This window comes from Trachurus trachurus (assembly GCF_905171665.1).
Source record: "Trachurus trachurus genome assembly, chromosome: 9".
NCBI lineage: Eukaryota > Metazoa > Chordata > Actinopteri > Carangiformes > Carangidae > Trachurus > Trachurus trachurus.
The window spans coordinates 19,493,342-19,507,382 of record NC_139895.1 but is presented as its reverse complement, the minus strand read 5'-3'; the positions used below and the strand labels follow the sequence as shown (position 1 = coordinate 19,507,382).

At 38.9% G+C, this 14,041-nt stretch overlaps 1 protein-coding gene across 1 annotated transcript in view; it reads left to right on the top strand.

The window, feature by feature from the left end:
- grid2 (glutamate receptor, ionotropic, delta 2) overlaps positions 1-14,041 on the top strand; it is a gene marked incomplete at both ends in the record, with an annotated part of 509,482 nt that overhangs the window by 301,413 nt on the left and 194,028 nt on the right. The window contains one exon of the mRNA XM_083979111.1: positions 5,395-5,600. Within this exon, the coding sequence (XP_083835237.1) occupies positions 5,395-5,600 (206 nt within the window). The remainder of the gene's footprint in view (positions 1-5,394; positions 5,601-14,041) is intronic.

The following is a 14,041-nucleotide window of genomic DNA, read 5'->3' as shown; positions in this document are numbered from 1 at the left end:
AAAGCGGGCAGGGGAGGAAACAGTGGAGGTTTCTGAACACGGACAGAGTGCCTCTGAGCTGGTCGGTACATGCAGGTGAAATCCCTGTGTGCTGTTGGCTGCTACACTACATTACCTCTAGCTTTCACTTTGAGCAAGGGACTTGGGGAATAGAAGGGAGCCTGACAAACAGGGGAAAGAGACCCTTACTATAGATCGTCGACCTTGTTTTATATGGAATTTTGGAAACCATTCCAGTTGATTGAGCTTTCTTTGCAAAATGACACTTAAGGTCCACTTTGATAACATCGGAAAAGCAATAATATCAGATGTGAGAATGTGCTCTAAGCAGGTAGGTATTATCACCCTCAGTGGAGATATAGCGTTTTATTAAAGTCTTTGTGGTGTTCTTTATTGTAAAAGGCAGATGTACAGTAACAAAGGAGAACATTGGAAAACCAAACTTTACAATCAACATTGTGGATGATGAGGGTCACACAGAGCATTTAAAAGTTTTAAACATGTTGCAAAAGCCACTTAGTTGAACAGGGAATAGCATCGCAACATTAATACAGTCATCCATATTAGATGAAGATGAAGGGGCCTGGGACTGCACAGTATGTCTTTGCATCAGAGACTTGGGGGAGTGGTTGAGTGAGGTGACAGTGCTTGGGGAAAAAGCTGTTGAGGTGATGGGTGATCATGGCGTTAATGGACCGGTACTGTCTCCCAGAGGAATGTTTCTCAAACAGATGGTTGCCTGGGTGGGCAAGGTCGGTGGCAGTTTTACCCGTCTTTTTATCCGCTATGTGTCCTGTAGCTCCTTGATGGAAAGCAGCTGACAGTCAATGAGCCGCTCAGCAGAGGGGAGTACACGCTTAAGCCGTGTCCTTTGAACAGCAGGAAGCAGGAACTCAACCGAACTTTGACGGAAGAAATTACAGTAGGATGCTTGTGGTTTTTGTGTAAACTTGGACAAAGCTATGTCCACATTTGAGAGACTTTTTTTGTTGATCATAAAACAGTGTTACATTGGACATCTCACACATAATCACTAATTTTCACATTGACTCTAGGATCGCCTAACTTCTGCCATTTATTATAAATAATAATACAACTGTTTTGTACTTTGTGTTAAAATTTCTGCTTTTGATATTTTTTCTCTCTTCATGACTGACCTTGAGAGTTCATTTTTTAGTTAAAAACTAACAATAAATCCTGTAGACAAAGTAGACAAAGCATTTAACAATTTTATAGCCTACTATGTATGAGTCTGTTTCACATTATCTGAAACCAAGCTAAACATGTATGAAAATACCCTGATAAACATGGCTGACCCAAGTAATTTACAAATACATTGTTTAGTTTTTAGTGCATTGAAATTGAGCTGGAGTGAGACAGTGTGTTTTTAAGCCTCTCACACAGGGGGCAAGCTAAATGCATTAGACACACAACCTGTACTGTAAGATAGTGTGGAGAAAGGATTGATAATGGCAAATAAAGCCAGACCGACCATCCAGTCAGTCAGCAAGACAAGTAGGCAAACAAAGGGAACAGACGACAGGCAACAGAGAGGCCTATGATAGAGCCACGGCTGATTTGTAGGCACGTGTTGGTAAGAACTAAAATTGGTATATAAAACAGCCCTGACATGCATAAAAATGAGCAACCAATTGCTATGCAATGGGTTTTCTACATTGTTTAAATTCTTCTTGCTCTGCTGACAAAAGCTATTTGATTCTGTGAATTTACATATCTTTCTTTCCATAGACATAAGTCAGACAGTGTGAAATGTTTATTTGGCTTGGCACCATTGATTATACATGTCAGTGGCAGTGCCAGGATGAATATGGCAATTTAAAAGCTTAAATCTGGTTAGACTGGTTAAGTATGGAGTGTGTACTGTGTGTGTTTGTCATGTGTTTGTCTGTGTGTGTGCAATACTACATCTTCCTACTCTGGTGTTTAATGATGAAGATGGGAAAAGGTTTATCGTAAAAATAGAGCTGTGATAAACCAAAGCAGAGTGTTGAAAATACCAATTCCTGAACTTTGTTTCTACTTCCATACAGTAGATATATGACTCCAAACATATAGCATGATATAAGTCTTAATTCTTAATTTTGTAGTAACCTGTGGTTACTGTATGCGTCGAGATGGGCATTATTAGGAGTCACAGCACCAGAGATGATCATTGTGTTGGCTGTGATAATGTAGTTCACAGTAATTACTACTATTACTACAAATAATCATTTTTACTAATTAATAATAGTAATTAGATTTGAATTGCTTGCTAACACCATGCTTCAGGACAGATTAGAGCACTGCTGTTTGCCCATTAAAGATGCCATCTTGTCTCTGTTTGCCCATCTACCTTTCTTATCATCAGTGGGCACACAGAGACATGCAATAATGTCACAATTAGTAAACCATGATCCATGATTAGTATACGTAGATCCATGTACCGTGATGAAATCTGGCACTCACTCATTCCATGTTTTGGTAACACAGTAAGACATCCACATCTGCATGCATGCACATGTATGGCATTGGCCAGGCAGACAAACACACACAGAGTTCCAATTGAAAATGCACTTGTAAACAGATTGGTCGCCCAGCTGTTCTCCTTTGGAGTTCTTCTTTTGTTTAGGTGCATTGTGCGACTGTACTGCTATATACTATATGTGTCAGGGAGGAAACAGAGTTACAAGCTTTTCACCATGACTTTGCTGTCATTCTCCTCCTCTCCATGTCATAAAAACTGACAACATTCCCTCTTAATCTCCTTACTGTGGGGAAAGGTGTTGTATGTGATATTCAAAACACAGAACTGCCCAAAATATCTCCCAAATATTTCCCCATATCTCCTTACTTAACCTTCATAACTCACAGCCTGCTTGATATTGTTCAAATCTGTGTGTGCGTGTGTGCGTGCGTGCGTGCGTGCGTGCGTGTGTGCGGGCACAGGATTGTGTTTGTCCTCCGCCCATATTAATTGCTTTTTGAACCAATGCGGTTACATTGTGTCTCTCCTCATAATATGCTGTTGAACCTCCAAATTTTGGCATTGATGCAATCACACTAACGCCCCAACCCTCTGGCCCTTAACAAGTTTAATCAATCCAGTTAATTACTAAGTCATGACACTGGCAATGACGGCAGTGTCATCCGTTTTCCATATCAAATACATCATTAGATAGTTGCTTTACATAGCAACACACACACACACACACACACACACACACACACACACACACACACACACACACACACACACACACACACACACACACACACACACACACATCCTCCAACATCATTAGTAGTGATCTCAACCAAAGTGCCTTAATTAGGATTACCTTGACCTGCAATGTAGCTCATTAAGTATAGAGGAGACAAGGTAGTAAAAGTACTGACACCAGTATTCTGGTACTGTTATCATTCAAAAATAACTCTTAATAGAGATACTGTAATTGTAGTGGTTTGGTGTGTTAATCGAATATTTTTGACATGGGCTATTCATTCTCTTGGCATCTCAGTAGAAATATATCATGGATTCAGCAAAATTTGTACTCTCTCCAACATTTCCCATCAACAAGAGCCATTTCTCTGACTGAAGTTGAAGTAATAAAAGTGCACCACATACATTTTCAGTCTCATAATCAGGGTAAAAGATTTGGATTGGGGAAGAAATTTATTTAAAATTCAGTATCTCCTAGTACATTTTTTGGCATTTATAGGCTCACAATCAATAATCACAGAATTACACTTGACTGACCATCACATTTTTGTTAAAATAGTCCCTTTGGGTCCAGATGGATCTGTGTAATTTGGCTTTAGTTGAGGGTAAAACTGATTATCATCAGTACAGAAGTAATGGTAATCTCTTATCTAATCGGGGGGTTTTTTTTCACCCAAATGTGGAAGCCAAACATTACTGTAATATGTTGCATCATCTCAGCAGCTGAAACATGTTTTAAAATTGAATAACCTCTGCATACTTTCTATATGCATTTTCAATGGTCAATTTAATGTTGTAGGTTATAGGTTGAATATGGAGAATGCTTATTAAAAGCTATATTTTTTTCAAAAATAATACATCCATGGGGCCCTTAGAGGGGTGCAGAATACAATTAATGCTTTTCCATAAAAAAATATATTTAGTCGGAATTAAATAATTGAAGACATTTTGACGGGTTCGACAATGACTTCCGGTTTACATCATACCAGCCAGTAGCCGGCATTGGGGCTTCCTTCTCCGCTGTTTTGCTAAACCTCCACCCGGCCGTGTGCATTTGTTTTCAACTAAATGCCCTCAATCAGTGGATCGATGGATTACCATATACATGTTACAATGTGTGTATTTGTGTTTTATCTGTCATAAACAAGAGATTACAGTGTACGTACGTGGCACGTTTGTGTCGCTGACTCGAGCTGTGACACCGGGTCAGAGGCTCTGATCATGCAGGTTTGGTTTTCAGCCACAGCGTGGAAGCGAGGCTCCACTCTCTCTGTAACAAGTTACAAGTCATTTATCTACCATCACAATTAGTCAGAAGCTGGTTAATGAAGGTAAAAGGTAAATACCCTGCATAGTTCTCATCTGTGCTCCTCTCTGCTCATCTGATCAATTCAGTTCAATTCAATTCAATTCAATTCAATTCAAATTCAAAGAACTTTATTTTTCCATTAGGAACTTCATCTGTGAAGAGCGACAGTGCATATTTAAACAAAAATAAATACAAATAGATAATACAAATGTTAAAAGAGAGATAGACACACACACACACACACACACTTACAAGCATACACAAACCAGGTCAGATCAGCTGTTTAATAATCTGATAGATGAAGGTACAAAACTAGTCATGGCTCTCTTTGTTTTAAAAGTAAAAGATCTCTATCTCAGACCTGAGGGAAGGAGACTGTTGTGGCAGTGCAGTATGTGAGTGGAGTCTGAAGCTATCTGGAAACCTTTTTGTTTAGTCCTTCTGTTGTAAATGCTGAGAAGTGGTTCTTGTGCCAGTCCGATTATTTTACTGCTCATTGTTATGATTTTGTTTAGTGGATTGCGATGGATGTTGAACAATGAACCAAACCCGGCTGATAGAGTGATTCAATGAAACACTTGTACGTAAAAAGTAGCTAAAACTCAGAGTGGTGTCCCTAGCAACGGTTTGTTTAGTAAATAAGGAATCACTTCCAGTCAAGGCTCATAAATTAAAAGATGTATTGCCCCTCTTCAAACAGAGGGATGGCAATCAACTGCAGCATAGAGTATGGTTTAAAATCACCAGTGATCCCTTTTTATATTTGTACTAACTCTAAGTGAATAAGGTTTTTTTTTTTGTGAATTTTTGTCCCATCAAAGTCAAGCCTATAGTCACACCTTAATCTCTGTCTCTCTTTCATCAGATATCCGTGGTATTGAGGATTTCCTGGACCGAACCTCTCAGCAGGGAATGGACGTATCCCTTCAGAAGGTGGAATCTAATATCAACATGATGATCACAAGTCTGTTCAGAACAATGCGGGTGGAAGAGCTGCATCGATACAGGGACACACTACGCAGAGCCGTGCTCTTCATGAGTCCAGCCACTGCCAAGGCTTTTATAACTGAGGTAAGGAAAATGCATTAGGTTGTAAGTGCACAACACCACTAACAGGCTTTCCTCACAGCCTATTAAATGTTAGCCTTGTGGATCTAAATGTTTGACACAGAACAGAAGCAGAAAACTGGAATCAATGAGGGATGGAATTTTTGGACAAACTTAATCTTACTGAATACATCAGCACTGCATCTTATCTACAGTACCAGAAGAAAAAAGTATGTCTACAATAATGCAGAAGTGATTAGGTAGATTGTTGACTTTGTCTTGCCTTTGTCAGGGTTTAGTTATGTCACAAATGAAAATGCACATAAGAACTCAGTTTACTCCAGAAACACTGTGGTGCACTAAAGTACACATCAGCACAATATTTTTGGATTTACTTAACAGTTGTATTTTTAGTTTTCAAATGTGTTTTGAAGGGATTATGTCTTGCATTGCTACACATATACTAATCACGTTAAGAGGCTCATGGATGTTTCTCCGACTCAACTTAGCTCTAACAATTAACAAGATCAGCTAAAAATATAACAACTACTCCTCTCAAGTCCACTGAAGTGTTATGCATCATGCCCTGAACGTGGCATTGCAGTCATAATAATTTACATTCAACTTTGTATACTATATGTAATTCATTTATTCATTCATAATATTTATGGTTTATTTGCTTAAAAATGTGTTTCAGCTGCTCCCCTTCCACAACCTCCCCAAACACCAACACCACCGTCTTTATCTTAGCAGAACACAATTAGGGGAGTTCCTTTTGCTCTTACACATAAATGATATGGAGGTCATGGCTGAAAGCAATAGGCTCCAGCATTAGTTATGAATTCATAATTTGAAGCGGTAGGATGGGGCTTAATCCCATGTGTCATGTTCTCATCTCAGTTTAATTAAAAGTGACCTCGGAAAGAGCAATCACAATCTAATTTGGTTGGGGGCGTAACAGGGATGGGGGGAGAGGGGAGTGAGAGATGGGGTGTAATTGTGTGTCTGTGAGAGTGTTGGAGTCAGTATTTGAGCATGTGTGTTTCCATGTTTTAGTGTTTGTGTAGTCTTAGCCTTTATAACTCATTGTGCCAAACACGTAATTTCTCGTTTTTCGTTCCCATGCGTTGAGTGCCAAAAACGAGATTTCTCGTTTTTTGCTTTTTTTTAAATTATGAAACTAGACACTTTAACACACCTTATGTGTAAATTTGGGGACTCTACGACGAGCAGAACTGAAATAGATGACGATCAAAAACTCATGACAGCTCATGATCTGGAAGTTTTTATCATAACTTGGCTTTTGCAAACGGAGTTCTGCATGTGGATGCAGCGCAGCTGCTCTGCTCTCACCCGCGAGGCTCCAGCAGCTCGGAGCCGAAACAGGAAGCTCTCAGCCGACTGTCCCGCCCGGTCTTCATCTGGAGCAACACCGTGGTCTCTGGGCCAAAGCAGGCCTCCGGCACCGACCCGTACCACAGAAGGACCCCGACCACTGGTGGGGCTGGTGTTCCCGACCTGCTGTGGCCGAGATTTGATCCAGAAATGCGAGTGTCAGAAGAGCGACAGGCATAAACAGAGCACCTTTCATAAAAGACGCTGTATCTTCTTTTCTAGAAAAAAAGCAGGGATTTTGGTGAAACCCAGCCATGTTCAGCTTGAGTTTTCTCAGGAACGGAGGCACGTAGAAACAAACGGTTTGTGGCCATTTGAAGCATAAAGTTAAACCTTTCAATTGAGCCACAGTATGTGTTGGTGGCAATAATATAGAATACACTGTGGCTCTACAAAAATGGTCTAAATTGCCGGTACACTTGACTAAAACTTTGGAAAGGAGCGCTGCACTCAATGAGTTAATATAGCATGGAAACGCATTGTAATGAGCACACCAAACTGGCGAGAGGACTGTGACAAGGTGTCTGAAGGATTCACACCTTTGGATCACACTAAGGAAATCTTTAAGCATGCTTTAAGTGATTTTAGACCACGAAAGTGCAGAAAGATGCACAACAATGACCATTTTCTTGCAGTTTTGTGGAGGTGTTGAACCTTATGTGAGCACACAAACTGTTTAAATATGTTATTGGATTTAAACACTGTTAATATTGCATCTCTTTTATATAAATGAGCCTGTGCTTTTGCATAATCTAATGGATGTTTTCAATTTTTTTTTTTTTTTTCCTAATTCAATGATGGAGTTCCCAGCAACTAATGGCAAAATGAAAATAAAGTGTATCATATGCTATAATAGCTGTAATTTACAAAGGTTAGATCATCAATTTCCCTGAACACATGATTTACCTCACTGATTTCCAAACAAAACAGTGAAAAGAGCTCAAAATTTTCAGAAATTGATGATTGAATACATCATTATTGTAAGTCATTCAGTTGTTTTATGAGATCTGATCTACAATAGATGTGGAAAATTGCTTTAGCTGTTACACAATATGAAAGTGCCGGCCTCCATTTTAGTGTGTGAGTAGAACCCAAGTAGAGTTTCTCTCTCTCTCTCTCCTTTGGGAGGCTGACAAAGAAGTCATTTAATCTAATTTAGTCAGACATCAAGTGGAGAGGGGGTTTCTGAGATGAGGTGTCGGGAGATTGTAAAGATTGGTGGATAAGATTGATGATTGTAGAACTCTCTAGCTCTTTCTGGTAAGATGGTGAGGAGGGGTTTGGGAGAGAAAGACAGATACAAGGACTGAAAGTGAGACATGCAGGTAGAGAGACATGTGGAGACAGAAGGAGAGAGATTGCTGGGACCTTGTTTGTTTTTTTCTCCATCAGAGTTATTTGTGAGGTCATTTGTCACAGAAAGCACCGCCCATCCAGATGCATTAAGTCCCGACGTTAGACGTGAACTGAAAGCTGTTCCATAATTTCAAGACTAGGCAGGAAGGCAAGGAATGAGACAGGGAGGTGAGGCCAAGAAAATGATTAGAGGATGGAATACAATTAGGAAAGTGCAATTAAATAAGTGTTTGAATCTCACCCTCCCTAACCCTAAGGTTTTGTGCTCAAACCTTATCAACTGCCCCTGCTATCCAAACTGGCTGTGGTGAGGAGTTGTTAATAATGGGGAAAAAAGGAAGTCAAGGATGAATAAAACAAGGGATATAATCTACAGATGAACAAACCATGACGTCAGATAGATAAGAGATAGTTGTTATTATGAACCCGTTGGCTCATCTTTTCCTTTTTGTGCCTTTATTGTCAGTATGTATGTCCTTGCTTTCCTGTGATTTGTGGGTTTTATGTCTCTGTTGTCATGTCGGCCAAGCTGGAAATATAGTTCAACATCTATTGGATTCTTGGAACTACGTCTTCCACCATGCACATCCATGCGTTTCAGCACGCATGCACATGGACATATTCTCAGAATGAACACACTCATTTAATTTTCTGCATTATTTAACATTTTCTTGCTTGTCTTTTTTCAATATAGTACATGTGGGTGAATGTTATCAGTCGCTGCCGATGAGGCTCCTTGCTGGTACATACGGTACATCTGCCTATTCCACCCACTTCATGTCCACAGAGGAGCAATGTGGGTTTCTTGCCCTGGGACCCTTGTCTTCTTCAAAGTATTACTTGTCAGGCATTACGAATGCATTCCTCATCTTTCTCAGCTTGTGAAGGACCAGTAATATAATAGTTAACATTTTTGTTTCCTCATGGTTAAGATATACTAAGTGTGTATGAATGTGATACTGACTCACCTACACATGAAGTGACAAAAAGTAGTGACAATGTGCAGTATAATTATATAATCATCTTGGTATTAAGTCATACATATTCATATTCTAACCATGAATTATGCATATAACTTACACATGTTGACTTGCTGTAATGGCAGGTTCAATGTTAACCAGTGTTACGTGTAGTTTAACAAGCTTAAGCTGAGAATAACATGACTTTTTACATAGCCTTTTTATGCTCTTTATTTGGAAAAAACAGCACTATTGACTTCTAGAGAACCTTGCGTCATTAGATAAGAAACTTTGTACTGTCCATCTGTTTTTCAGTTCTTTTTTATATTTTTGTGGCAGAAGAAGTATAAAGTAATGAGGGGAATGGATATTATATGAATACAAGCATTAGTATCTGCAAATTAGACAATGTTACCCAGAGTCAAAATTTACTCAGGCGGAATTAGTCTTCTGTCTCACTTTTCCTGTCACACAAATATACACATACACTTCATATTAGATATGCAAAGAAGTGGAAAATATGAATTTTGCCATTTGATCTCAAAGCGTTAAAATTTTAAACCGTTGCCATTTTGGGACTATTTTCTGACATTTCTTACTTGAAGGACCATCAAAGGGTTTGGAGATTATTCCAGAGATGACAGATGTCGCAAATGAAACATGAAGGAAAATATTCTGTATAAGACATGTTGAATAATGTATTCCCCGAATATGGCTGTATCCACTGCAAAAGTTTTTGCCTAAGTAAAGCCAACTATCATCTCTGTCCCATGTCTTTTAGCAGGAAAAGAACCAGAAAATACTCTATAGTGCTGGCACTGAATTATGATCAGAAGCAGTCCAAGATTATGTAACGTTTATTGCCCCAACATGAAACACAAGTGTGTGTGTCAGCAGCACATGAGCAGACTGACTGACTGCATATTGACTACATATATTACACAAAATATGAATATTCCAGCATGTAAACATCAATATATCTTGGATTTCTGGCTGTGTCATTACCTTGACCCAGAATTTTGATTAATTGTAAGACCAATCTGGGACAGGTTTCTTCTTGATATGTATCTGTGATCATACCTCCGGGTCTGTTTAATTATTTTGCTGACAGTTCCCCAAACTCTGACAGACATGGGCTATAAAAGCCCTATGATCTATGCTGCTCCCTTCCCATGTCTGGAATTAGCCTGAAGAAAACGGATTTGGAACAGAGGGAACTTGGAAGTTATTTTATGTGGTGGGTGGAATTTTGTTGTTAGTCGGGGTGGGTGGCTCAGCTGGGAGCTGTGTTTTGAAAAAGTTGTTCAGCTGTTGTCATAATTTCTCTTCTCTTTATTTCTCTCTTTCAATGTGTCCGTTTCTCTACTGTATGTTGTTTTCACTATTGTCAACGTTTTTTTGTTCTGGTTGTTTCTTTCATTTTAAACAGTAGCACACAATCCCTTAAGACTTAAGATGCACAATACAATAACCATCAAATTAGAGTCTGAGAAAGTCTGCCGCAGACTTTAGAAAATTCTGCCAAACCTGTCTGCATCAACTTCACAGGACTTTTCTCAAAGAGTTTCAACATTGTAACAGAATGTCTGCAGAATGTGAGCAGGCTGATGTTCAAAGATTTGCTCTATGCCTGTTCAAGACTAAAAAAGAAACACATATTTAATGCAAGAATTACAAGTTAGGTTCAATACAGAAGATGAATATGAAGGCAACAACCATTGCTTGGATACATACAAAGGCAAACACCAAGATTCGTATTGAGGCAGATAATTGCAAACAGTAATTCATCCAACATTATTTGACAGGGTCAGAATGGCATTTGTATCTTTACACAATTTAAAGGTGTTTGAGGTGTCATTCTGACATCACCCCAACAAACAGCACATAAAAGCTCCATTGAGCAGCAAGGAGCATCACAGTTGGTGCAGTAAATTAAAAGAAATTGTGAGTTATCAGAAGATTGCATAAATTCTTATTGGAAGAAACAGAGACAGGAATTGAAATGAGAGAGACAGAATATTGGCCGACTGAAAGGGAGGCACTGGTGGGAATTTGGGAGGAGGAGTTTGGTAGATGATTTTGTTTTGATTGCACATTTCAAATGGGCACTCCACTGGCAACTCATTCATTGTCAGCTCTGCTATATTCTGCTGAAGTGCGCTGCCAGAGGGCACAATTTCATCTATTTTGACTCAGTGAAAGCAACACAGATGAAGCTTAGAAATAGAGAATTGGGCATTTTAAATAAAAAGCCACCACAACAAATTTTGTCTAACCTCAAATACCTTTACCTTTTTTTTTCAGTCAGTCAGTCTTGTAGTGTCAGCATAAACATGGATTGTATGGATCTCTCTTTATTAGAAAAGATAGCCATCACTATATGGTAAATAGTTATTTATAGTAAAAAAAATAAAAAATGTGCTTACTTATGAGTGAAACCCGTTTTGTGCAGAGCATTATTTTGGGTTATGGAAGGTTTCATAAACAATTGATCACCTTTTAAAATACATTTGAATTCATTCTCTGCAATCATCCCTGAGGGGTCGAGATTAGCAGGCTTCCACTGTTAATGGAGCCTAAAATCAGATGTTGTGATTCTGCCCTGCTCCACTGCCATTGATGAATATGTATTTTCTCATCAACATCCTGTGTATGAATTTTCCACAGTTTATAATGAATTAGCTGTGATTCAGTGTGGTCCCAGGGGCCTTTAAATACATGCTTGTAAGAAACAATGTGAGCTGTTAGAATCAAAAGGGGATTTCTGTAGGATATTATATTAATTATATCATATCATATCATATATTTAGGGCTGTGAGATTATATTAAAAAAAATTAACTTGATTACTCACGAGACTGCTCTATGATTATTCACAATTAATCACAATTAAAATACAAAATATGATAGATAATAATATATTACTTGTATTTTCTTTTATTATTTCTTATATAGTATTGAAGGATGCATGTACCTACAGTTAATACATTAGAATTTAAAGGGATAGTCCAGCTTTTGTGAAGTGGAGTTGTGTGAGGTACAAATGGCCAATAAGTATACTATCTGCAGTAGAAAGGTCTCTGATTTGATTAGTGTATTAAACAAATGCCGATGTATCCGACTGCACAACTCAACCATCATAAATGAATCACATCGCAGGTTTTGAATATTGTCCTTCTGAAGGTACAAAAGAGTGTCAGGGCCACATGGAAAAACATGAGAGGAGGGAGATTTTCATTATGCACTTCGAGGAAGTCGAAATGTCGAGAGTAAAGTCAAAATTTACTCTCTGGTCTATCAGATTAGGAGTGGAGTGCAATTTACTCTCTGGTCTATCAGATTAGGAGTGGAGTGCAACTGACAATTGCATGCCTCCTTGGTGTGTAACACCCCGTCCTGACATACAGCGACGCGAGCAAGGAAAAGTGATTAGAATGCGTACTTTTCAATCAGCCTGTCCTGACGTGCGGCGAGCGACATCGCGCCGTCCAGCGATGTCGCTCAACCCTGAAATTATCGCTCGCGTTGTCTCTATCTGGACGACATTTCGCGGCGGTGTCCCGCCCCTAAACACTTCTTATTGGTTGATAAGTACACGCTGCTTTCTGTTGACAAGCAAGTTATCAGAGAGAGGAGAATATAAGAGGAAAAAACACTCAAAGAAAAACAACGGCAACCAGGAAATGCCAGGAATCTCAAAACAGCGCCGCAAGTTTGTGTACGTCTCTCGATAATTTGATTGGTTTGGATTCTGAACCAATAGAATATATTCCCGACAAAATCGTCACGCTGCATATCAGGACACCTTCGCGCGAGTTTTCGTTGCCGCTTCGCTTGCTCGGTGTATGTCAGGACGAGGTGTAAGAGTAGGTTTCTGCATACTTAATTGATATATCACGTGTTTTCAAATAAAATATTTTTGATCTTGTTGTTGTCAACCTAACATATTTCAACTTTATTCTTGACATTTCGACTTTATTCTTGACATTTAGACTTTCTCGACATTATTCTGGAAGTGCATAATGAAAAAAAACAAACTTCCCTTCTCTCATTTTTTATTTTTTTTCACGAGTGGCCCTATTACTTTTTTGTTTGAAACTGCAGTACATCTGACAGGACACCGTCCGCCACAGAAAACACTTGTGGACATAGTTTACAGCTAATCTTAAAGTCATTCACACCAACACTGTCAAAACAAGAGTTTGAATTACCCCACTCTCGTCTGTGATCAAACCAGCAATGGCATCGAGTGGAACGGGTATTCACAGAACGCGGTTGGGATGATGCTGCATTCAAGATGGAAATACGGGTCAAACCCCATCCCGTATTGATTAAAAAATGGAATACACTATTTAATCCTCAAATACGAGACGTTAAAGGGGTACTTCACCCAAAATTGATAATTCACCAATTTTCTACTCACCCTCATGCCGAGGAAGGGTTTGGAGAACTTTTGGAGTCATCAAAAAGATTAATTGCATACGTTTACGTGTTTACTTTGACAGCCCTAAATTCTGTAGTCAGAGTAACTGGTGTAACAGCACCTAATCTTCTTATTTTATTATATTTTAAGTCACTGTAATATATTGTGTCTTTTTCATGCATTTGAGTGCCTACTGTTTCATGGTTGAGTTACAGTAATAACTTGGTGTGTGGATTTATAATGTGTCTAACTTAATTGTTAATCATTCTGAGTACTCACTTACATAGAGAATCACTGTATCTCAGGATTATTTGATTAAATGTCAGTGTCTTTT